This window comes from Trichomycterus rosablanca, chromosome 19 (assembly GCF_030014385.1).
Source record: "Trichomycterus rosablanca isolate fTriRos1 chromosome 19, fTriRos1.hap1, whole genome shotgun sequence".
Taxonomy (NCBI): Eukaryota; Metazoa; Chordata; class Actinopteri; order Siluriformes; family Trichomycteridae; genus Trichomycterus; species Trichomycterus rosablanca.
The window spans coordinates 2,008,243-2,035,843 of NC_086006.1; the positions used below are offsets into that span (position 1 = coordinate 2,008,243).

At 43.3% G+C, this 27,601-nt stretch overlaps 1 protein-coding gene across 2 annotated transcripts; it reads right to left on the bottom strand.

Annotated features, from left to right (window-relative positions):
- Positions 1 to 510: 510 nt before the first annotated feature.
- LOC134333311 (solute carrier family 41 member 1) lies at positions 511 to 26,823 on the bottom strand. Of its 2 annotated transcripts, none has more exons than XM_063015254.1 (11): positions 26,795 to 26,823; positions 18,520 to 18,830; positions 14,821 to 14,928; positions 14,383 to 14,454; positions 13,332 to 13,476; positions 12,278 to 12,424; positions 4,986 to 5,130; positions 4,797 to 4,876; positions 2,213 to 2,347; positions 1,223 to 1,371; positions 511 to 1,108 (listed from the first exon to the last, which is right to left on the bottom strand). In XM_063015254.1, exons 2-11 carry the CDS (start codon positions 18,817 to 18,819, stop codon positions 935 to 937), a joined length of 1,455 nt encoding a protein of 484 aa, XP_062871324.1. In that variant the 5' UTR covers positions 18,820 to 18,830; positions 26,795 to 26,823; the 3' UTR covers positions 511 to 934. The 2 variants fall into 2 exon arrangements, with proteins under 2 accessions (XP_062871324.1, XP_062871322.1); XM_063015252.1 differs by lacking the exon at positions 26,795 to 26,823 and adding an exon at positions 19,905 to 19,978.
- Between the last annotated feature and the right edge of the window lie 778 nt (positions 26,824 to 27,601).

Here is a 27,601-nt window from a genome sequence, read left to right on the forward strand (position 1 = left end):
TACAGCAAGAAGGTCCTGGGTTCGATTCCCATCTAGAGCAGTTTGAGTCCTTTCAGTGTGGAGTTTGCATGTTCTCCCCAAGTCCGTGTCCTCCAACAGTACAAAGACGTGCAGTCAGGTTAACTGGAGATATTAAAATGACCCTTATTGTGTGTGTGTGTACTCTATGATGGACTGGTGACCTGTCCGGGGTGTTTCCTACTTTTTGGACCCACTGTGACCCTGAATAGGGCAGTTAGCCTAGTAGTTAAGACCTAGTAATCGAAAGGTTGCTGGTTCAAGCCCCACCACTGTTGGGCTCTTAAGCAAGGCCCTTAACCCTCAAATGATTAGACAGTATACTGTCACAGTACTGTAAGTCGCTTTGGATAAAAGCGTCTGCTCAATGCCTAGTGATGGTGTTAAGCAAGCAACAGGGGTTGCAGGAGTGCAAAGGGAACTGGATATGTCCAAACCTGGGGGACGTAATTGGAAACAAAAAGAATAAAGAAATAGAGACCAGCTAATCAGTATTTTATTGTACACTTTATTGAAAACTTCCAGATTTGTTGAGTGGGGCTAAGGTCAGGGATCTGCTCTCCATACGCCATACGGGTCTCCATATGAAAAAAGCACACGTGTAAGAGTGGAGGACGGCAGCAGGAGAGGAAACGGATACGACCAGATTGGGACGAAAACTGGGCGTAAAATGCATAAATAGAAGATATAAAATAATTAATTTAGTTACATCATAAAATAATAATAATAATAATAATAAAAACACATAAAAACAGTTCTTCATAGTGGACTCCGCTTTGGACCCTGCCGACTCCTCCTGCTTCTCCACCAGAGGACTCCTCACACCTTCAGCTAGACCCCTCGGTCTACCTGGTCACCCAGGTGCCTCTGAATGAGGTTCTACTCTACAGGTACCAACAGGAGGCGCTGCACACGATCACAATCCGAGTCCCTCGACGAGCAGAACCAGGCGGAAGCAGAGGGCCAGGAACCCCGTGCCCAGCAGGTCTCCGAGCGCGGTCAGGTACGGGATGGAGAAGTTATCCGGGTCCAGACCTTTCCTCCACGTCAGCCGGACGATCAGGTCGGCCACGTAGAGCAGGATACCCACCTGAGGAGGGGAACGGGCGAGATAATGCACACAACACCTTGGACATTTTGACTGAGCGGTTGCTAACTGAATTGCCGTAGGATTGCTATTTGAGTGTGTGTGTGTGTGTGTTACCTGTATCAAAGCAGCACAAAGGTAGCAGCAGGTGAACGGCAGGGTGATGGTGGTGTGGCCTCCCTGCAGCAACCCGATGGCAAACAGAAACACCAAGTGTCCCGGCACGACCAGCAGGAACAGAACTCTGGCAGACTTAGAGTTCACTCCTGATCAAACAAAGCCGGAAAAGATTTATACGAGGGGTTTAATGAAACCACGTCCAAAAATGCACGTCAACAAGTAGCGAGCGATCAAAGTTTGTGCGCTGATGTGCAGCGTAAAATCAAGTAGGAAAAATAAATGAATCTGAGTGGATTTGGCAACACGACCAGCAGTTGGAGGTTAATAAATATTTTTGTAATGCAGCTTGGGTTTGGCGTGGACGATAAGGTCAGAAATATTGTAAAGCTTGTGTGTGTGCCGATGTATTCTGATATAAACTATATTATCCCCCTCACCGCACTCATTGCCAGTCGCAACCGACTGATCCAGATATTCAACATGCTAGAAATCTCTCTTCGAGCCGCTCGGATCGAGTTGTTGAGCAGTTCACACATATCGATCGAGAGCCGAGTTTCGATCGCAGAGCGAACGCCGAGTTGCTCCCGAGCTGCCACATCTAGCGCCGACCAGTCGCCGAGCGAAAATCAGGGCAAAAACCGCGTAGTGTGAACCAGGCATAATCGGTCATGTCTGAGAGACGCTTATACTCCGGGTTTATAGAGCACCATCTGATTTCCACCTTTATGGACACTCGAAGAAGCTTTAAGGGGAAGAGGATTTTCATGTGATGATGATGTGAAAGCAGCGGCGCATCAGTGGCTGCATGCTCAACCAAAAACAACCAAAACATGATGGAGTTTGTTTTTCAAATTCTTAATAAACAGACTTTAAAAAGTGCGGAAACTATTTAAAGAACACTCGTATTTTATTATTATTATTATTATTATTATTACTACTACTCAGCAGAAAATGTACAGTTATTGTACAGTGCAGACTGAGACCGACCTGCAGAAAAGAAGGTGACGCAGGGGTTCGGCCAGTGCTGCCTCATCTTGTAGGGTAGAACTCCGGGGATGCTCCAGAAGTGCAGGTAGGTGGAGATCCTGCTAGCCTGGATGGCCACCAGGTTCCCACCGACACCTAAAAATCAAAGCACGCCATGAAATACGAATAAAAGACTTGCCGAGGTGTTATTTCCTACATTTTACATCAATAAAATGTATAAAATAGAGTTTTAAAGCTTCCATCTTCTCCCTTGATCACTTTAGACAGTGTGGGCTTTCTCCCCAGCCAGCGGAGGATTTTTTCCTTTTTTCCCTCCAAATTTGACTTCATTTACTGCTGCAGACCTCCAGTCCTGACCAAGAAGGGTCGCAACTAACACACACCCCTATGACATGTGCAGTAACTGACCTCTTCTTTTCACCTGCCAGCAGAGGTCATAATTGCAGCAGTTATGAGGAATCCCTACGACCCTCCCTCTTTCACTCACTCACTCACTGTCTTAACCGCTTATCCAATCAGGGTCGCGGGGGGGGTGCTGGAGCCTATCCCAGCTTTTTCAATGGGCGCAAGGCACACAGTAACACCCTGGATGGGGCGCCAGTCCATTGCAGGGCACACACACACACACATACACCCACTCACCTATAGGGCAATTCAGTGTCTCCAATTAACCTGACTGCATGTTTTTGGACTGTGGGAGGAACCCATGCAGACACGGGGAGAACATGCAAACTCCGCACAGAAAGGACCCGGACCACCCGGCCTGGGGATCAAACCCAGGACCTTCTTGCTGTGAGGCGACAGTGCTACCCACTTAGCCACCGTGCCGCCCCCCTCCCTCTTTCAGATGAGCCAGTTATGTCAGTAAATTAAAAAAATTTATTCAGAAGGTGTCCCAATACTTCTGACCTTCATATTGTAGTTTTGTATTGATATACCGTGTGCACAATATTAACATCAGTCTTTAGATGTTATGCAACATCACACATTCTATTCAAACTCTACACATTTCTTCTACCCCCTAAACTGGCTGTGGCTGCTGTGGTGTTTCACTGCGGTCCAGTGAAAACAAAGCAGAGGAAATTTAAAACAGACTCCTCACTACTCACTCATATATCACTTAAATCCCACATCTGTGACTCCAGACAGCACAAATGCACACAAACGTCCAAGCTCAGCCTCCAGCGTCATTGTTCTGCTTTGTTAAATTTCAGGAACTGGATTTATAAAAACACTTTACGAATTCCAAAGACAACCGAGGGTTTAGTGTGGAGCGCGGGCGCACATTTATTGGAGTTTTGTTTAGGCTTCTTTTAGATCCAAAAAATCTGGATTTAAAAAACTCCATAACAGCACAGAAAGAGAGAAGTACAGGTCCATAACAGAAAATGTATGATGAAGAAGCTTTAGGACAGAATAAAAGTCGTGTCCTTCTGTGCTTTCATTTTTGGCCTGCATAGGGGGCACAGAGGCGCACGATGCACCTCATAAGCATTAAATCGCTCCAGGTGGAAGTTTTTCTATATATCACGGTCTCTACCTATCACACTTGCCAGCTCCTTTGTTGGTACTCCTTCTTTGCCCAGCATTCTCATGACTAAACCGCCCTGGGAGAGAGGAGTGCCCACACGGCGCCCATGGAGGGTGTATATTCGCCTGACACACACCCCCTCCGATGTGTACACACAGTCCACCGATCCCTTCTCATTTTCCCATACTTCGGTGGATTTGCACATACAGAGAGCCACGCCCGGTCTCTGCACTCCTCCACTTTCTATACAGACACCCTGGGCAACCGAGGTCCTTACACAGCGTTGATAACCCCACTAGCACACAGCGTGCTGGTGTGCTAGTGGATTATCCCACTGCGCCACCTGTGTGCCCCACTACCCCTGTTCTGTCCACTTTCTCCTTTGTAGGCTGCAGACGTTTTGTGTCTTTAATTTGTTACCTTGTGCTGGGGGTGCTGGAGCCTATCCCAGCTTTTTCAATGGGTGCAAGGCACACAGTAACACTCTAGTCGGGGCGCCAGTCCATCGCAGGACAGACACACACACACACATTCACCTATAGGGCAATTCAGTGTCTCCAATTAACCTGACTGCACGTCTTTGGACTGTGGGAGGAAACCGGAGCTCCAGGAGGAAACCCACGCAGATACGGGGAGAACATGCAAACTCCACATCGAACCTAGGACCTTTTTACCGTGCTGCCCGCTGGTCAGTACATGAACCTTAATCAAACATCTTTTTTTATTGAATTGGAACATTTAACGGAACATCAAGTCAGGCCTTTATTATATTAATTATGTTAATTATATATAAAGCATATATTAATTACACGCTTTTATCTTTTGGACACCTTATCAGGGGTCAGTACATGTTCCAGCATGACTGTGACCTTAAATGTACATAAAAACGAGGCTTGACCATGACCGACTGGAACGCAAACCAGTCCTTCTCATCCTAACATCAGTGTCTGACCTCACAAATGCTCCTTTGACCGAATGTGATGCCCAATAAGCTCATGGTCAGTCTATTTCGACCATTCTAAAGCAGATGTTTTTAATTTGATGTTTGCCCACCGTTGATGACGGGTGTAAACACAGCCATGCCCTCGAAGTTGGGATCGCTGACAGTCTTGTCCAGAATCAGCCCCCCGAAGCTGAAACCAAAATCAGAACGTACAGAAGAACACAGCCGAATCAGATCTGCTCATCTTCAGTTCAGAGGTGTGTGTGTGTGTGTGTGGGTGTGTGTGTGTGTGTGTTTACCTGCTTATGGACATGGCCACTAAAACCGGCTGCCACCCGGAGCGAAGGACCTCTCTGATCTGGAGGCTGCGGCGCGCCAGCACGACCCACAGAGGGATCAGGAGCAAAAAGAACAAGCACACCAGGGGGGACAGGTACCACAGATCTACAACCAATCAGACGGACAATACCAACATGATTTAATACCTGGTGTCTACATTTACAGAACAAACTAAACATCTGGGCTTGACTTAAATAATAATTAAAAACATCTGGGCTTGACTAGATGTGAACTATAAGGAAAATACACATCTAACCTCTACCGCCCTCTGCTGGGGCTTCCATGTCATTACAACAGTAGCTCTCATCATGCAACTCTTCTACAGTAGTATATCATAAAATGAGAACAGTGCTGCTGGGACTGGATCACTTAAGCTATAGGGGTTGAACTTCAACCCAATTCGCCGCTGACCTTTTTTAAAGCTCCTCCAATGAGACGAACTGTTTGATACGAGGCGGTAAAAGCGACTCAGGCTGTACGAACAAAGCTTACCGTGACTTACTGTAGTAAAACAGCGAGTGAGGAATGTGATTAGTGGAGGAACTTATGAGCAGTAATAATGAAGAGAAGTTTAGTGCTCCTGTCTCCTTCTTTTACTACATTAAACCACGTTATGTCACGTGGGAAGAAAGGGACACAAATGCAGAAGTAAAATTATATAAAAAGATATTTTATTTAATTAATAAGGACAACAGAAAAGGTAAACAGCTAACATAAAACAAAACAAAACCCAATCGGAAACTCCGACGGAAGCTGACAAACACCGATCTGAAACAAGAGAAAAACAAATGAGAAAGGTTAAGCAACGGTAGAGTGTGGATTCGAACCGGGGATGCTGGCGTGACTACCGATTACTTTCCGGAGTTGCCACCCAGCGGTTGCAGAATCCAATGTTCCGTTTAACTAACGGCACTGATGCCGGAATTACTACCACGCTAAAACAGCGCGGAGTGAAAGCCGCTAAAGCTAAAGTTAGCGTTTTAAAGAGACAGCGATAAAGAGTCTACCCAGCAACTACACGAGAGCTGGGCAGCTGTAGAGAGTGTGGATTCGAACCGGGGATGTTGGCGTGACTACCGAGTACTTTCCGGAGTCGCCACCCAGCGGTTGGAGAATCCAATGTTCTGTTTAACTAAAGGCACTGATGCCTAGGATATAACCAGCGCTAATAGAGCACTGAGTGAGACCGCTAAGCTAATGCTAGCGCTGAAACAAACAGCAGTTCGAGGACTGCGCGGCGTCGCACCACACTATTTCTAAGAGGCAGAAAGAAAACCCTCACTACCTCAAACCTTGCGGTTTTACTTACCCTAATGGCCTAGCGCCACCAGGGCTACCACCTATGGCTAAACAACAGTGTGGACGAGCTGCCACAAGAGACCACAAAACAAACAAAGGTGCGACACCCACTGCTGTGTAGAGCTGGCTTAAATAGCCAGCCCCACAGCTGTGGGTGATCAGCACTAATTGGGAGGTCTGGTATAAGAGCCCTTTGTTTGCTGAGCTCTGTAACGTCTGTTTCGCTGGGAACCCGGGGCACGTTCACCAGCTACCACAGACCTCGTTATAGAACCCCCTCCTCTAGGGACAGCTCCTGAGGTCCCAAGACCCGCAGCACGGTTCCGTCGGAACTCGCGGATCAGTTCAGGGTCCAGGATCTGACGAGCCGGTACCCATGAACGTTCCTCAGGGCCGTAACCTTCCCAATCCACCAAGTATTGGGTACTACCCTGAACCTTCCTGCTGTCAAGTAACCGGCGAACCGTGAAGGCAGGGGCACCCTGGATGATACGAGGGGCGGGAGGTTGGGGAGGGGGTAAAACTCCCCCGCACATAAATGGTCGGAGATGGGAGACATGGAAGGTTGGATGCACTTTCATGCGGGGAGGAAGCTCCAACCTATACGTCACCGGGTTAATCCGCTTTACCACCTTGAACGGGCCAATGTACTTGGGTGCCAACTTATGTGGAACACCTCGAACTGGGAGATCCCTCGTTGAAACAAGTACTCGTTGGCCTGGCCGGAAGGTAAGAGCCGGCTGCCGCCTGCGGTCAGCTTTGCGCTTCACAGAGCGCTGGGTGGCCACAAGTGCCTGCCTAGCTTTGCGCCAGGCGGCGCGGCAGCGGCGGACCTGAAGCTGTACAGACGGGACCGCTACCTGCTGCTCTTGCTCAGGAAAGAGCGGAGGAGGGTACCCGAACTGAGCTTCAAACGGAGACATGCCGATCGCCGAATGATGCAGGGTGTTGTGAGCAAACTCTGCCCACATCAGCTTATCCGACCACGTGGTCGGATTCCCTGCCGTCAGGCACCTGAGCATCTTGCTCAGATCCTGGATAAGCCTCTCCGACTGCCCATTCGACTCCGGGTGGTAACCGGAGGATAAGCTGGCCTTCGCGCCAATAATTTGGCAAAAGGCCCGCCAGCACTGGCTCACAAACTGTGGGCCCCGATCTGACACAATGTCTGAGGGGACCCCATGTGCTCTCACCACATGATTCAGAATGATCTGCGCAGTGCCCATGGCGGATGGTAGCTTGGGCAGTGGGATAAAGAGGCAAGATTTGGTAAACCGGTCGACAATTACCAATACCGCCGTGAACCCTCTGGACTTAGGCAAGCCTGTCACAAAGTCCAGGGCAATGTGGGACCACGGTCTAGCCGGTATTGGCAACGGATGAAGAAGGCCCCTGGGGCGCTCTCTGGGACTCTTGTTAAGAGCACACACAGAGCAGGCACGGACAAAGTCACGTACCTCATTCTCCATCCCCGGCCACCAAAATCTTCGGCGCAGCAAGACCAGGGACTTAGTCACGCCTGGGTGCGCCGCAAATGGGGAAGCATGAGCCCACTCGAAGACCTGACGCCGTACGGATGAAGGTACGTACAGTCTGTCAGGAGGTCCCCCACCGGGGTCGGGTTCAGCCCGTTGGGCATCCCGAATGACCTTCGATATGCCCCATGTGATTGGGGCCGCTATCTGGGTCGAGGGGATCACGGGATCAGGTCCGGTCTCCGGCCTGGTCGGTTCCCACTGTCTAGACAGAGCGTCCGGTTTGACGTTTTCGGACCCCGGTCTATAAGACAGTGTAAAATTGAACCTTCCAAAAAATAAGGACCACCGGGCCTGACGGGAGTTCATCCTCTTGACTTGCTGGATGAATGACAGATTTTTGTGATCCGTCCAGACAAGAAAAGGATGTTTGGCCCCCTCGAGCCAGTGTCGCCACTCCTCTAACGCCAACTTAATGGCCAAGAGTTCCCTGTCTCCGACCGGGTAGTTCCGCTCGGCTGGAGTCAGGCGGTGCGAGAAGAAGGCACATGGATGTAGCTTCTTCCCCGGCCCCACTCTTTGGGACAAAACTGCCCCAGCCCCGACCTCGGAAGCATCCACTTCGACAACGAAGGGTTCCTCTGGGTCGGGCAACTGCAAGACGGGAGCAGTTGTCAAGAGTGTTTTTAGCTTGTCGAAAGCTTGCTGGGCCTGCACCGTCCATTGGAACGGGCCTTTGCCTGTGAGGTCCGTTAACGGGGCGGCGACTGAGCTAAAGTTCTTAATGAAACGCCGAAAAAAGTTTGCAAAGCCCAAAAACCTTTGCAGTTGGCGTAAAGAACTTGGAGTTGGCCACTTCTCCACCGCAGATACTTTAGCCGAGTCCATGCGCAGGGTGCCCTCGGACACTACAAACCCCAGAAACGAGACCGTGGGGGAGTGAAAGACTGACTTCTCCAGCTTGACAAACAGATGGTTGTCGAGCAAGAGCTGGAGAACTCGTCGGACATGCCCTATATGCTCGTCGATGGACTGACTAAAGATAAGAATATCGTCTAAGTAAACATAGACGAATTTACCAAGAGTCTCCCGCAAGACCTCATTGATAAATCTCTGGAAGACTGCGGGGGCATTCATTAACCCAAATGGCATCACCGAGTACTCATAGTGGCCAGTGGGCGTAATGAACGCAGTCTTCCACTCATCCCCCTGCCTGATCCGGATCAAATTGTACGCGCTGCGAAGATCGAGCTTTGAAAAAACCGAGGCTCGCTGAAGGGCTTCGAAAGCCGTGGCCATCAGCGGCAGCGGGTACCGATCCTTGATCGTAACGGCATTCAGACCGCGATAATCGATACAGGGGCGCAGGGTGCCGTCCTTCTTGTTCACAAAAAAGAACCCTGCCCCAGCTGGGGAGGAGGAAGGACGGATGAACCCCTGTTTGAGCGCCTCACGCACATACTCCTCCATAGCAACCTTTTCTAGGCCGGAGAGCGAAAAAAGGCGCCCCCTAGGAGGAGTAGTGCCGGGCAAAAGGTTGATGGCGCAATCGAACGGTCTGTGGGGGGGCAAGTCCTGCGCCCGGGACTTGCTAAAAACCTCCCGTAAATCATGGTACACAGGAGGAACAGCTGCCAAATCCGGGATCGCCATCTTGGGTTCGGACGGCTCGGGGCTCGCGCCGCCTTGCAGTAAGCACGAGTCCCGACACTGCGTTCCCCAGATAAAGATCGATCCGGTGGCCCAGTCGATCTGGGGGTTGTGTCTTTGCAGCCACGAATACCCCAAAACCACCTGGAGGTGAGGAACGTGAGTCACAAGAAAGGTGATCCGTTCCTCGTGGTTTTCCAGGCGCAACGTGAGAGGTCGCGTCTGGTGGGTTATCGGGCTGCCCGCTACAGGTCGGCCATCCACAGCATGGACCGACACTGGAGTTGTTAGCGGTTGGACCTCAATCCCCAGCCTGTGTACCAGGTTGATGTCTATGAAACTCTCCACCGCGCCTGAATCCACACAGACCCGAAGGTCTGTGTCTCCCAGGCCCCAAAGCAACCGGGCCTGCAGAAATAGTCCTCGGACAGGGATGGTAGTTCGGCTCACTCCCGAGTCCCTAGCTCGAGAGCGGCCTACTAGTTTAATGGCTGCCGGGGTCGGGCAGGCGGGCCCGAAGCCGTTGGGGCACCAGCGCGAGCTGACCCCAACTGCATGGGTTCAGGATCCAGGACAGGCGGAGGAGAATTGGGAGAGACCTGCGAGCGGGTGAACGGGGAACAGGTGCCCCGTTCCCGGGCTCGCTGGCGAAGGCGGGTGTCTATGGCGTTGGCCAGGACATAGAAGTCCTTAAGAGTGGTAGGAGGGTCCCTGGTGGCCAGCTCGTCCTTCACTTTACCAGACAAACCACGATGGAATATGGCAGTAAGGGCCCCCTCGTCCCAACCGCACTCAGCCGCGAGCGTTCGAAACTCGATTACATAATCGGCTACTGACCGAGCACCTTGGGTAAGCTCGAGTAGACGAGGGCCTACCTCACGGCCACCCGAAGGGTGAAAAAAGGTCTCCTTTATAGCTTCCTTAAAGGAGCTTTCCGAAGAGCATTCCGGAGCATTTTGCTCCCAGAGGGCAGTAGCCCATTCTAAAGCTCGGCCAGTCAAAAGGGATATTATGTATGCAACCTTCGATCGCTCCGTGGGGTAGCGAGATGGTTGCAGCTCGAACGCAAGGGCACACTGGAGGAGGAAGCCACGGCACCTCTTAGCCTCTCCCGAATACCTTTCGGGAGGCGAAATAGGGGTGTCGCGGTTTCCACACCCTCCGGAGTGGGTAGGAGAGTGGGCAGGGGGTTCAGGACCGGACCTAAGAATTGGCGGCTGCAGGGTGAGCGCAGCTACCCGCTGCGCCAACTCGTTTAGGGCCACCTCGTGCCTGCCTAACGCTACCCCTTGATGACGTAGCACGTCCGTAAGGGGTGGAACTTCTGCTGCGTCCATGGTATGGTCGCACCTTTCTGTCACGTGGGAAGAAAGGGACACAAATGCAGAAGTAAAATTATATAAAAAGATATTTTATTTAATTAATAAGGACAACAGAAAAGGTAAACAGCTAACATAAAACAAAACAAAACCCAATCGGAAACTCCGACGGAAGCTGACAAACACCGATCTGAAACAAGAGAAAAACAAATGAGAAAGGTTAAGCAACGGTAGAGTGTGGATTCGAACCGGGGATGCTGGCGTGACTACCGATTACTTTCCGGAGTTGCCACCCAGCGGTTGCAGAATCCAATGTTCCGTTTAACTAACGGCACTGATGCCGGAATTACTACCACGCTAAAACAGCGCGGAGTGAAAGCCGCTAAAGCTAAAGTTAGCGTTTTAAAGAGACAGCGATAAAGAGTCTACCCAGCAACTACACGAGAGCTGGGCAGCTGTAGAGAGTGTGGATTCGAACCGGGGATGTTGGCGTGACTACCGAGTACTTTCCGGAGTCGCCACCCAGCGGTTGGAGAATCCAATGTTCTGTTTAACTAAAGGCACTGATGCCTAGGATATAACCAGCGCTAATAGAGCACTGAGTGAGACCGCTAAGCTAATGCTAGCGCTGAAACAAACAGCAGTTCGAGGACTGCGCGGCGTCGCACCACACTATTTCTAAGAGGCAGAAAGAAAACCCTCACTACCTCAAACCTTGCGGTTTTACTTACCCTAATGGCCTAGCGCCACCAGGGCTACCACCTATGGCTAAACAACAGTGTGGACGAGCTGCCACAAGAGACCACAAAACAAACAAAGGTGCGACACCCACTGCTGTGTAGAGCTGGCTTAAATAGCCAGCCCCACAGCTGTGGGTGATCAGCACTAATTGGGAGGTCTGGTATAAGAGCCCTTTGTTTGCTGAGCTCTGTAACGTCTGTTTCGCTGGGAACCCGGGGCACGTTCACCAGCTACCACAGACCTCGTTATACGTTAAGCTTTATTTTCAACCAGAAGCGTTTTAGACTCTGATTCCGATTCTCACCGTTTCTCAGAAGCTCGAGCTGTAACACAAGTTTAAAAGTGAAACAGGGAGGAGAATCCAGATAAACACAGATACATGTGGAGCTGTAACCCTGGATCTGACGCTTATTCCACACTAATGCAGATCTGTCTCATGTTCACACTTTGATGACGTTTTACCGCACCGAACAAAGAGACAGTTGCACATAGTCGAGTTTAAAGGTACAAATTTCTCGACCAAGGGCGTGGAGTCCTTTAGGGGACGTTGAGTTACAAGGTACAGCTGTATGTCATGAAATGAGGATGATGCTGCTGGGACTGTAAGTGGTCCACTAGCATCTACAGCTACCTTGTACTAATAGCAGAACTGAGATTCGACTTGAACTTTGAGTTTGAAAGCTCTCAGCAGTGGTGAGCCGGCACGTCAGACCACTGCGCCACCCAAGCACCCTAAATGGTGAACCCAAACTAAACCCAGCTTCGTACCTCTGTACTGGAAGAGGGTGCTGCTGACGCCCGCCAGCAGTGACAGCGTGATCAGGTCCCCCAGACTGGCGGCGATCGGGGTCGCCACGTTATCCGGGTTGATGCCCACTTTCCTGGAGCCGATGATGACGCCGATCATTACCAGCCCTGCAAAGTCAGAGGAATGAATTCAAGAGCATTCGTTAAAAAAGCAACGTTTTATTATTAATGATACAATTAAGATTTTAAACTCTTAACATAAGATAAGACAACATAACAGTACGTAATTAGGGCTGTAACGATGCACCACAAGACTCAAATCGGTTTACATGTATAATGAATTGATATTCACTGCAAACAGCAGAGGTTGCTGGAGCTATTCACCTCGCCTGGTTGACGTCGCTACAGGGTTGCCAGGTTTGCAATTTTCCAGCCAAATTTATTTTTGTGAGGAAACTTTCTTTATTTGTATTATTCATTTATTTATATAATTTGGGGTTTATTTTAATTTATCAATTCAGTTTGTACCTACCTCAGAAATAAAAGGACATTCATTATTTAGATAGATAAAAGCCGTAGGTCGTGGGCAAGCCGTAGCCTAGTGGTTAAGGTACTGGACTAGTAACCAGAAGGTTGCTGGTTCAAGCCCCACCACTGCCAGGTTGCTGCTGTTGGGCCCCTGAGCAAGGCCCTTAACCCTCAATTGCTCAGACTGTATACTGTCACTGTACTGTAAGTCGCTTTGGATAAAGGCGTCTGCTAAATGCAGAAAATGTAAATGTAAATAAAAGATAAGCAGAAATACAGTATTTTATTAAAAGAGAAATAATAAAAGGAAACTTTGTCGTAATTTATCTTCAATTTCGTATCGTGAACCAAGTATCATGAATCGCATCGTGGGTAGAGTGTATTGTTACATCCCTATATATATATATATATATATATGTATATAATATAAAGCAAACCATCACATTAGGATATTTTAAGAAAATATGGTGTACCCTGTCAGAGCTTTTAAATTTTTTTATTATTTTGTGACAGTCCTGTACCATTATGGAAAGTGAGAGTAAGTTACCTAACGAGAGAGCGGCGATGAACGCAGTAGTCACGCTGCTGGCACAGAGAACCGCGGCCTGATCCAGCTCCACTCCGCCTCTCGACACGGCGCCCAGAGCTACAGCGGCCAGAGCGGCCAGGAACCCCACCACCGTGGCCTGGACCTACAACACAACACCCCACAAACAACACATCAACCCCAAATCCTTCACTGGTGGAGCTGGACGTCGTTCAATTCAATTAATCTCTGTTACAACAAGGGAAAATCGGATTCCAAACTGATCAGGTGTTCTCGTCTGATCCTCTAATTCTCTGCGTCCACTGACTTTTTATTTATTATGATTTTAGCGTCATGTTTTACACTTTGGTTCCATTCATGACAGGAACGGTATTTACTCATCACACAAGATTCATCAGTTCAAGTTTAATATTAAACACAGTCATGGACAAATTTCTATCTCTAGTTCACCTCATTTGCACGCCTTGGACTGTGGGAGGAAACCGGAGCTCCCGGAGGAAACCAGCACAGACACTGGGAGAACATGCAAACTCCACACAGAAAGGACCCTGAGCGTTCCACCTGGGAATCAAACCCAGGACCTTCTCACTGTGAGGAGACTACAGGATGTCTACAAACAGACACAACTGGCTATGTCTGGGGTGGGGAGGGTAAGTAAGTAAAAATTAATAAAACCGGGTCCTTCCTGTGTGGAGTTTGCATGTTCTCCCCGTGTCTGCGTGGGTTTCCTCCGGGAGCTCCGGTTTCCTCCCACAGTCCAAAACCATGCAGTCAGGTTAATTGGAGACACTAACTTGCCCTATAGGTGAATGGGAGGGTGTGTGTGCCCTGTGATGGACTGGCGCCCTGTCCAGGGTGTTGCTGTGTGTCTTGCGCCCATTGAAAAGCTGGAATAGGCTCTAGCACACCCCCGCAACCCTGATTGGATAAGCGGTTCAGACAGTGAGTGAGGTCTGTGAACTATTAAAAATGGTTCTTTTACTCTCAAATCTGAAATTCTGTTTCTTTAATGATTAATGCGACTTTACAGGTTTAATAGGATTAATCTCACCTGTATAAGCGCCAGATTGCTGGTCACCATTATCCACTGCTGGTTAGGATCGTCCATCTGACCGGTGTTAGCCTAATATCACAGTGAGGACACAGACAGACAGATGAAACAGTAACACGACACTCTATAAAACTCTAAAGCACATAGAAATACGAGGGATCTTTAAAAGGCTTCCGCACTTTTAGAAGGGAGTAGGAGTAATCAGTCGTGTCTGAAAGACTGAGATGCTTATAGTCCGGATTTATTGAGCTCCATCTGATTTCCACCTTTCTGGACGCTCAAAGAAGATTTTCATGTGATGACGATGTGAAAGCAGCGGCGCATTAGCGGCTACAAGCTCAACCAAAATTTAGATTATTAAATTCGTAATAAATAGAGTTTAAAAGAGTGAGGAAACTTTTTGAAGAACCCTCTTTGTAGAAATCGAGCTCGGCTTACGGCGGTGGAGAGACGTGAGGCCAGAGTCATCTCCAGGTTCCCCTTCAGACCCACCAGAGCCGGAACCAGGATGAACACCTCGGTGATGACTTTAAACACCTCCCAGTGCTGAAACACACAAACGGCACCAAACCAAAGGCTCAGAATGAAAACGGTAAATCAGAGAACCGTGGGCGACCGCCTCGTCCTTCATGTGGGACAAACAAAACTTGGCTTATGCTGAATTGTTGGACTTTGTAGTCTTTGCATAGTCGAAATGATTAAGGTCAGGATTTTGGTTGGATTGTGTGAAAAGCCTAATTTTGGCCTGACTGAGCTTTTCCAAAACCAGTCAACCAATCACGTCCAAGACTGAACCTGCTGTAGTGGGGCAGCGGTAGCTTGGCGGTTAAAGTACTGGCTTAGGTCCTAGACTGTGTTAGCCTAGTGGGTAGAGCTTTGAACTATCAATCAGAAGATTGCTGGTTTAAATCCAGGCTCTGCTATGCAACCACTGTTGGGCCCTTGAGCAAGGTCCTCAACCCTGTGTATCTATGTATATACAAAGGCTTGTCATTCTAGTAACCAAAGGGTTGCCAGTTCACACCCCAAGTTGGACCCCTGAGCAAGACACTTGACTCTAATTTGCTCAAATTGCATTCAGTCATAATTGTGAATCGCTTCGGATTAAAGCGTCTGCTTAGTGCCTCAAACGTAAAATGTAGTTCAACCTGCCGCGAAACAGTCTCAGTACTTCCACCACCACGTTTCACAGCAGCAAACTCTCGTCCAGAATAAATTTTTTTGTAAACCACAGTGAACGACCGTTCAGAAAGTACTGACTTCTCCTCTGGACTCAGGTCAGGGCTCTGACTTTACCTGGGCACTCAGATGGGCACCCCTCCCACCTTCACACACACACACACACACTTCCCAGAACCATGCAGAAGGTGATGATCTAAACCGCTGATGTAAGTGCTGATCCAAATGCCCGTAAGTGTATTTCTGCCTCACCCACCGTGACTCTGACCGTGACTCTGACCCTATTTGTTAAAGTAAAAATATATAATAAGGTACTTAAAATCAAATACGTCTCACTTGGCGTGTGCCAGCGAGCGTTCCAGCATCCACAAATAGCGCAGATGTGAGAATAATTACTCGGCAGGAACGGTGCCAGTCTGCCAATACGTGGATATTTATAACCTGCCGAGAATGCCAGTCTGATAAAGCGCTCGGTTCACAGCTCTACTCTCAATATGTCTTTAGGATCACATTCGTCTCTCTATTTAGTTTATTGCCACACACACACACACACACCAGCACACACTCGGTCAATATGGACCACCAACAGGAAGGGGCCTTCCCCAAATTGTTGCCACATTTTTATTATTGATTTTATACACCTGTGAGCAAGTGGTGTGAGAGACTCTTTGGCTTGAGACTAATCTCATCCTGGTCTACGCTACTGACCAAAAGGTTGCAAGTCCAAATCCCAAGACTGCTACCGAGTAGAGCTATTGTTACAAACCCACTTCCCTACACACCACACAAACACACATCGCGCCGATACGGAGACGAGCGTACTTGTACGGCGTCCATGACCAGGCCGGCCGCCACCATGCAGAGCCCCGAGACCAGGTACGGCAGGGCCACCTGAGCGGCGATGAGACACGAGCTCTCGGGCAGGAAGCCGTGAGCCGAGCGCGTCAGCTTACAGGTGAAACCTCGAAGCTTCTTGCCCTGGTAGCAGAGCTCCAGCTCTAACCGAGTCACCGCCATCAGTGCCGCGCCATCGCCCTGTCCAGATTAGTCTAGTTTGGGGATGGATCGGCCAAGGACGCCAATAACTGCTGCTCAGCGTAACTGTGACTTATTTTGTTCAGATAGGAGAGACGTAGAAATGATTTTCTTACAATGTTTAATGAAAGAAGCGTTTAATAACACGTCCAGTCCAGTGTGAGGAGACACACAAGGTCTTCAGCACTGACAAGTATAAAAAAACAAGCAAAAACAATCAAGCTTTTAAGGCTTCTCAGTTTTCACCCGCCTTCTTTGTTGGCGTCAGAGGAAAAATACGCCTCTTTTAATCGCTTATAGTTTTTAAAATGCCAAACACAATCCCAAAGCGGTCCAGCCGTCTTTAATCAGAGACAGAGGGCAGTTACTTTTCCTGGTTGGGTTTCATGACGAACGAGGAAACATCGTCCAGCTTTCTACACTGAGATGTAAAACCGAGACGAAAAGATACTTCACTAGTCCCAAAGAACGAGCAAAAATCATCTGGCTTTCTTCTTTCCCTCTTCTGAGATTAAAGAACCGAAATACAAAAAGATATTTTACGAGTACTGAGGAAGGAGCTCAAAAAAATCCTGTTTTTATTGTTCGAAAAAATAAAACAAGCTACTTTTTTAAAGATGCTTTACGAGTCCTGAAGTACGAGCTCAAAATTATCCCACGTTTTTATTTACCAAAAAAAATAAAACAAGCTACTATTTTAAGATGGAAAAAATCCACTTCATACAATCCGCGTCGTCGGTGTGAATCATTAAAGTCCTTCAGCGTCCATTCTTGCTCTTGCTATTGACCTCTCGGCGAGACTGTTCTTCACATGTACTGGTACACGGGTTCTTAAGTTCAGTCCGAATCAGCTGTGATGTCGAGATGCTGGTCCGTCTGGGTGAGCGGTCCAGTCTGGAGTGGAAGTGGACGTGGGCTGTGTGTGGCATCCCGACGTCGTCATCAGTGTCTGACTCACTAGCTCCACAACACTGACACACACTCTCTCACACACACACCTTTAGTTAGGCTTTTTAAAGGGCTGCGTCCTCAGGCCCGGTCTTGGCGGTCAGAGCTGACAGAAACACATGTTGGGATCTTTGCTGGTTCCTCTTTGTCCCTCAGGAGACGTCAGTACGGCACAAACCCTCTCATGGTCACTTATCATCTCATTTCCTACGATTTATTAAGATTTGTTTGTCATTACAGAATGTAAACGTCGTCCTTCACGGCTGTCCTGTCTAAAACTCGGATTCAGTCGATGCACTCGGCTCTTATCGGCGGTTAATGGCCTGGTTACCGGTGGAGAGAGAGAGAGAGAGAGCTACAGAATTTCCTACTGAATTTCCTTATGTGCTGAATCGATGGACTGTCAGAGTCAAGTGCTTGTGTGTAAGACAGGTGGGAGTGAGAGAGACAGGGAAATAAAAACAAAGAAATAAAAGATCAGTAAAAAAGCTTCCAAAACCGCCGTGACGCAGCAAATTCTCCCTCCATCCGGTCCTGATGCTGCTACCACTGCTCCACAACATCACTAGAGCTAGGGGTGAAAAATCATGATTTTTAAATCACAGTCCTGATTTTAAAGCCACCGAGTGAACAAAGCTCACGTATCGACCTTATTAAAGGATTCTTTAATAACGTGGGAAAGCGGGAAATTACGTTAGCCCATCACTGGACGGCTGAGCACGGGCGTGGACGTAGCCTTTGCTGGCCGCTCGATGGCGTCTGTACAGACTAAATCCAGAGAGGTACCCTCTCATCCAGCCATCCCCCCATCAGAAATGAGCCCGGTCAGGCCGGTAGCACTGCTGAGACTGAGGTGAGCAAACGTATCAGACTGCTGTGCCACCCAAGCACAAGCGTCCTGTTATAAAGTCAAACAAGTGTGTCGTAAACAATCACAACATTAATACCGTCCCATCAGATCAAACTCCATCCTACCTGCACACTGTCCAGCACCATGCCTGCCATCACCATGCCCATCCCGGCCAGCAGGTACGGGAGAAGCACCTGAGCACAAATGGAAACGGACGACTCCTCCTCGACTTTGGCCTGCACCGTTTTCATTTTCTCCTCCACGACCTTCTTGGGTGCCGGGACGAGCGGGGGCGGCGGGACCTCATCGTGTCCGTTTAGGCCGCTCGTCCGCTCGTTGAGAGCGCCGCTCTGTCCCTTGGCCTTGCCCTTCTTGGACTTTTTGCGGCCTCCTCCCTTCCTCTGACGGACTTCCTCGTCAGGCATGGTGAAACCTGCTACACACAGACGATGTTATTCATTAGGAGTGGAGTGAGAGTGAACAAATACCATTATTTGTACCTCAATATTCATTCTGCCTGCAGATCGCTTCATAGGATACTTTTTATTACAAATATTTATGGTATGTAATGACAAAAGAAAGGTACAAGACAGTGTTCATGCCCAGTAGATTCTTTTGGCCAGTAAGATGGTTGTTTTTAGCCGATCACCACCAGAAAACAGTATGCTGTAGTTTTGATTGATTGTAGTTCCTGTTCACTAAACAGAAAAATGAATAAATATAAAATATGGATAGTCTTTAGATCCAGATCATGATCAGTCTGACCAGAATAAAGCAGTTACTTAATATGGGAAAATGTATGAACACGACCATGAATCTGACCAGGATGGGAGGATGGATAAATAAATAAATAAATCCTGCATAAGACTTTAAACCCACCACAATCCTGAGCAAATATAGAAACAACAGTATTAACAGTGAAAACCCCAAATAAATAAAATAACATTAGGAGTACTCCTGATTTTACTCAGTTTTTATATGTTTTAAGAATAAAAAAACAACAAAAAAAAGAACGATAATAATGATTATAACAGTAATTTTGCCATAACAATCGCTACAATAATAATAATAACAGAAAAAAACAACAATAACAAAAAATACAAACAAAGAAAACAACAATGAATAATAATAATAATAATATTAATACATCCAATCATAATACTTCACTAATAATACTAATAATGCTAATCATAGTATTAATAAAAATATTAGTAATAACAACACAAATAACAGTAATAATAAAGCAACAACAATAATAATACTAATAATAATTATAAAAGAAATAATAATAATAATTGTAATAAAGCAACAACAACAATTATGCTAATAAAAAAAATAAAAGTAATAATAATAGTAATAACATCACCAATAATAATAATAATAATAATAAAGCAACAACAATACTAATATTAATAATATCAATAACAGCACAAATAATAACAACAATAATAATGATGATAGTAATAATAACAACAATAATAATAATAATAACAATAATAATAATGTTTACCTGTGATTATTTTTCTCTGTATTTACATCCTACAGTAAATAAACGGATCCGTTATTGCTGAATGTACCGGCTCATTAACGTGGTATGTGATGTTTATAACCAAAATTACCAATAATCACATTTTTAACGTTTTATAAATAAAAGTGCTTCTACAGGAGTAAAACTCCAGGATCTACAGGATCAAAACTCCAAGATCTACAGGATCAAAACTCCAAGATCTACAGGATTTACAGGATCTACAGGAGTAAAACTCCAGGATCTACAGGATTTACAGGATCTACAGGAGTAAAACTCCAGGATCTACAGGATTTACAGGATCTACAGGAGTAAAACTCCAGGATCTACAGGATTTTACTGTCAAAATAATGTAAAACAACCGCCATCAGCTTTTAACTGCCGAGTCAAATCACGCCCACCAATCACGTCACTTCCTCAGAAACACTTCACTGCGTCTCAAATCACAACATATACACTACATAGTGCACTAGATAGTGTTCTTATTATAGTGTAACACATCATATACACTACATAGTGCACTAGATAGTGTTCTAATTATAGTGTAACACATCATATACACTACATAGTGCACTAGATAGTGTTCTTATTATAACGTTCTTATTATAACGTTCTTATTATAGTATAACACATCATATACACTACATAGTGCACTAGATAGTGTTCTTATTATAACGTTCTTATTATAACGTTCTTATTATAGTATAACACATCATATACACTACATAGTGCACTAGATAGTGTTCTTATTATAACGTTCTTATTATAACGTTCTTATTATAGTATAACACATCACATACACTACATAGTGCACTAGATTGTGTTCTAATTATAGTGTAACACATCATATACACTACATAGTGCACTAGATAGTGTTCTTATTATAGTGTAACACATCATATACACTACATAGTGCACTAGATAGTGTTCTAATTATAGTGTAACACATCATATACACTACATAGTGCACTAGATAGTGTTCTTATTATAACGTTCTTATTATAACGTTCTTATTATAGTATAACACATCACATACACTACATAGTGCACTAGATAGTGTTCTAATTATAGTGTAACACATCATATACACTACATAGTGCACTAGATAGTGTTCTAATTATAGTGTAACACATCATATACACTACATAGTGCACTAGATAGTGTTCTTATTATAACGTTCTTATTATAACGTTCTTATTATAGTATAACACATCACATACACTACATAGTGCACTAGATAGTGTTCTAATTACAGTGTAACACATCATATACACTACATAGTGCACTAGATAGTGTTCTTATTATAGTATAACACATCATATACACTACGTAGTGCACTAGATAGTGTTCTTATTATAGTGTAACACATCATATACACTACATAGTGCACTAGATTGTGTTCTAATTATAGTGTAACACATCATATACACTACATAGTGCACTAGATAGTGTTCTTATTATAACGTTCTTATTATAACGTTCTTATTATAGTATAACACATCACATACACTACATAGTGCACTAGATAGTGTTCTAATTATAGTGTAACACATCATATACACTACATAGTGCACTAGATAGTGTTCTAATTATAGTATAACACATCACATACACTACATAGTGCACTAGATAGTGTTCTTATTATAACGTTCTTATTATAACGTTCTTATTATAGTATAACACATCACATACACTACATAGTGCACTAGATAGTGTTCTAATTATAGTGTAACACATCACATACACTACATAGTGCACTAGATAGTGTTCTTATTATAACGTTCTTATTATAACGTTCTTATTATAGTATAACACATCACATACACTACATAGTGCACTAGATAGTGTTCTTATTATAACGTTCTTATTATAACGTTCTTATTATAGTATAACACATCATATACACTACATAGTGCACTAGATAGTGTTCTTATTATAACGTTCTTATTATAACGTTCTTATTATAGTATAACACATCACATACACTACATAGTGCACTAGATAGTGTTCTAATTATAGTGTAACACATCATATACACTACATAGTGCACTAGATTGTGTTCTTATTATAGTGTAACACATCATATACACTACATAGTGCACTAGATAGTGTTCTAATTATGGTGTAACACATCATATACACTACATAGTGCACTAGATAGTGTTCTAATTATAGTGTAACACATCATATACACTACATAGTGCACTAGATAGTGTTCTTATTATAACGTTCTTATTATAACGTTCTTATTATAGTATAACACATCATATACACCACATAGTGCACTAGATAGTGTTCTAATTATAGTGTAACACATCATATACACTACATAGTGCACTAGATAGTGTTCTTATTATAGTGTAACACATCATATACACTACATAGTGCACTAGATAGTGTTCTAATTATAGTGTAACACATCATATACACTACATAGTGCACTAGATTGTGTTCTAATTATAGTGTAACACATCATATACACTACATAGTGCACTAGATAGTGTTCTTATTATAACGTTCTTATTATAACGTTCTTATTATAGTATAACACATCACATACACTACATAGTGCACTAGATAGTGTTCTAATTACAGTGTAACACATCATATACACTACATAGTGCACTAGATAGTGTTCTTATTATAGTATAACACATCATATACACTACGTAGTGCACTAGATAGTGTTCTTATTATAGTGTAACACATCATATACACTACATAGTGCAATAGATTGTGTTCTAATTATAGTGTAACACATCATATACACTACATAGTGCACTAGATAGTGTTCTAATTATAGTGTAACACATCATATACACTACATAGTGCACTAGATAGTGTTCTTATTATAACGTTCTTATTATAACGTTCTTATTATAGTATAACACATCACATACACTACATAGTGCACTAGATAGTGTTCTAATTATAGTGTAACACATCATATACACTACATAGTGCACTAGATAGTGTTCTTATTATAGTGTAACACATCATATACACTACGTAGTGCAATAGATAGTGTTCTTATTATAGTGTAACACATCATATACACTACATAGTGCACTAGATAGTGTTCTAATTATAGTGTAACACATCATATACACTACATAGTGCACTAGATAGTGTTCTTATTATAACGTTCTTATTATAACTTTCTTATTATAGTATAACACATCATATACACTACATAGTGCACTAGATAGTGTTCTTATTATAACGTTCTTATTATAACGTTCTTATTATAGTATAACACATCATATACACTACATAGTGCACTAGATAGTGTTCTTATTATAACGTTCTTATTATAACGTTCTTATTATAGTATAACACATCATATACACTACATAGTGCACTAGATAGTGTTCTTATTATAACGTTCTTATTATAACGTTCTTATTATAGTATAACACATCACATACACTACATAGTGCACTAGATTGTGTTCTAATTATAGTGTAACACATCATATACACTACATAGTGCACTAGATAGTGTTCTTATTATAGTGTAACACATCATATACACTACATAGTGCACTAGATAGTGTTCTAATTATAGTGTAACACATCATATACACTACATAGTGCACTAGATAGTGTTCTTATTATAACGTTCTTATTATAACGTTCTTATTATAGTATAACACATCACATACACTACATAGTGCACTAGATAGTGTTCTAATTATAGTGTAACACATCATATACACTACATAGTGCACTAGATAGTGTTCTAATTATAGTGTAACACATCATATACACTACATAGTGCACTAGATAGTGTTCTTATTATAACGTTCTTATTATAACGTTCTTATTATAGTATAACACATCACATACACTACATAGTGCACTAGATAGTGTTCTAATTACAGTATAACACATCATATACACTACATAGTGCACTAGATAGTGTTCTTATTATAGTATAACACATCATATACACTACGTAGTGCACTAGATAGTGTTCTTATTATAGTGTAACACATCATATACACTACATAGTGCACTAGATTGTGTTCTAATTATAGTGTAACACATCATATACACTACATAGTGCACTAGATAGTGTTCTAATTATAGTGTAACACATCATATACACTACATAGTGCACTAGATAGTGTTCTTATTATAACGTTCTTATTATAACGTTCTTATTATAGTATAACACATCACATACACTACATAGTGCACTAGATAGTGTTCTAATTATAGTGTAACACATCATATACACTACATAGTGCACTAGATAGTGTTCTAATTATAGTATAACACATCACATACACTACATAGTGCACTAGATAGTGTTCTTATTATAACGTTCTTATTATAACATTCTTATTATAGTATAACACATCACATACACTACATAGTGCACTAGATAGTGTTCTAATTATAGTGTAACACATCACATACACTACATAGTGCACTAGATAGTGTTCTTATTATAACGTTCTTATTATAACGTTCTTATTATAGTATAACACATCACATACACTACATAGTGCACTAGATAGTGTTCTTATTATAACGTTCTTATTATAACGTTCTTATTATAGTATAACACATCATATACACTACATAGTGCACTAGATAGTGTTCTTATTATAACGTTCTTATTATAACGTTCTTATTATAGTATAACACATCACATACACTACATAGTGCACTAGATAGTGTTCTAATTATAGTGTAACACATCATATACACTACATAGTGCACTAGATTGTGTTCTTATTATAGTGTAACACATCATATACACTACATAGTGCACTAGATAGTGTTCTAATTATGGTGTAACACATCATATACACTACATAGTGCACTAGATAGTGTTCTAATTATAGTGTAACACATCATATACACTACATAGTGCACTAGATAGTGTTCTTATTATAACGTTCTTATTATAACGTTCTTATTATAGTATAACACATCATATACACCACATAGTGCACTAGATAGTGTTCTAATTATAGTGTAACACATCATATACACTACATAGTGCACTAGATAGTGTTCTTATTATAGTGTAACACATCATATACACTACATAGTGCACTAGATAGTGTTCTAATTATAGTGTAACACATCATATACACTACATAGTGCACTAGATAGTGTTCTAATTATAGTGTAACACATCATATACACTACATAGTGCACTAGATAGTGTTCTTATTATAACGTTCTTATTATAACCTTCTTATTATAGTATAACACATCACATACACTACATAGTGCACTAGATAGTGTTCTAATTACAGTGTAACACATCATATACACTACATAGTGCACTAGATAGTGTTCTTATTATAGTATAACACATCATATACACTACGTAGTGCACTAGATAGTGTTCTTATTATAGTGTAACACATCATATACACTACATAGTGCAATCGATTGTGTTCTAATTATAGTGTAACACATCATATACACTACATAGTGCACTAGATAGTGTTCTAATTATAGTGTAACACATCATATACACTACATAGTGCACTAGATAGTGTTCTTATTATAACGTTCTTATTATAACGTTCTTATTATAGTATAACACATCACATACACTACATAGTGCACTAGATAGTGTTCTAATTATAGTGTAACACATCATATACACTACATAGTGCACTAGATAGTGTTCTTATTATAGTATAACACATCATATACACTACGTAGTGCACTAGATAGTGTTCTTATTATAGTGTAACACATCATATACACTACATAGTGCACTAGATAGTGTTCTAATTATAGTGTAACACATCATATACACTACATAGTGCACTAGATAGTGTTCTAATTATAGTGTAACACATCATATACACTACATAGTGCACTAGATAGTGTTCTTATTATAACGTTCTTATTATAACGTTCTTATTATAGTATAACACATCACATACACTACATAGTGCACTAGATAGTGTTCTAATTATAGTGTAACACATCATATACACTACATAGTGCACTAGATAGTGTTCTTATTATAGTATAACACATCATATACACTACGTAGTGCACTAGATAGTGTTCTTATTATAGTGTAACACATCATATACACTACATAGTGCACTAGATAGTGTTCTAATTATAGTGTAACACATCATATACACTACATAGTGCACTAGATAGTGTTCTTATTATAACGTTCTTATTATAATGTTCTTATAATAGAATAACACATTATATACACTACATAGTGCACTAGATAGTGTTCTTATTATAGTGTTCTTATTTTGAGTAGTAGTATATTTATATTATATCTGCTTATATGTACTTCATTCTGTTCATGGTTGCTGTGGGTCCAAAGGTTTCCCAAAGATTCATTCATTCATTTTTCATACTGGGTTGCTTTATATTTATCATCATAAGCCAAAACCTACCTTTATCATGGTCATTGTCATGGTGGGTCCAATGCCAGACCCAGGAGTCATTTGTTTGTTCGTTTTTAAAATGTATCTTTAGCAATTCTTTACCAGTATTCCCAGTAGGAATAGGTCTTAAGCCTATCATCAGCATTATAAGCATTATAAATGAAAGGAAGCCACCCAAAAACACAATCCTTGTATATATGCAATATAAGAATAAAAACAGATAAATAATAAATAAAGATGATTTATATTTTACATTTATACTTTGACAGTTTCTGTAAATGATCTAAACAAACTTAAGGGTTGATCTGAGATTTCTTGATTTGCCAAAGGCACATGGTGGTACCAGAATGTCTATGATTTTGGTTTAGTTACAGACCTGCAATCGGGCAGCAGCTCAGTGAGCAAATCCCCACAGCACTGATATAAAATTCAAAATCTGACTGATTTGTCCACCTCATGCAAAGACAACACGTGTGCAGCTTACCTATTCAGCCGACTCAGACTCGAGCACCGGTACGAGTGTGAGGCCTAACTCTCAGGAGGCGCCCAGAATAACTGATCTAACTGGGGTTCGCTGGAGTGAAAGAGATGGGAGGGTGTGGAGGGGTCTTAAATTTCATCCTGTTGGCAGATTCAAACACGGGTCGTCCTGATCCGGAAAAGTGTCGACAGAGCTGAGTGTATGTTCCATGACATAACCATCGTCATACACAGTTACAGGGGAGAAAAGACCTACAGAATAACCTGCATCTGTGTTCTAATCTTCATCCAGGTTTTAATAATGAATAAATCCATTTAGCTTTAGAACTAACTACACACACTTAAATGTTTTTATTTGTATTGTACAGCTACAGACATTCACACTGCCCTTCAATGGACTGGCAACCTGTCCAGGGTGTTTCCTCTATTTTGGCCAATGAATCAGACCCACTGCAACCCTGACCAGAATGAAGTGGTAGTAAAACAATGAATGAATTATTCACACCCTTGAGGTTTTTCATGAGTGTTCACACTACTTTTGTATTGCATCTATCTATCTATCTATCTATCTATCTATCTATCTATCTATCTATCTATCTATCTATCTATCTATCTATCTATCTATCTGTCTGTCTGTCTGTCTGTCTGTCTGTCTGTCTGTCCGTCCGTCCGTCCGTCCGTCCGTCCGTCCGTCCGTCCGTCCGTCCGCCCGTCCGCCCACCCACCCACCCATCCATATATCTGTCTGTCTGTCCGTCCGTCCGTCCATCCATCCATTCATCCATCCATCTATATATCTGTCTGTCTGTCT

Excerpts from the sequence above, each read along its gene's own strand:
- LOC134333311 (XM_063015254.1), bottom strand. The coding sequence starts at position 18,819 with ATGCCTGACGAGGAAGTCCGTCAGAGGAAGGGAGGAGGCCGCAAAAAG. Across the intron at positions 14,929-18,519 it reads TGGTGCTGGACAGTGTGCAG|CACTGGGAGGTGTTTAAAGT; the intron begins GTAGGATGGAGT and ends TGTGTGTTTCAG. Across the intron at positions 13,477-14,382 it reads GCAATCTGGCGCTTATACAG|GTCCAGGCCACGGTGGTGGG; the intron begins GTGAGATTAATC and ends GTTGTGTTGTAG.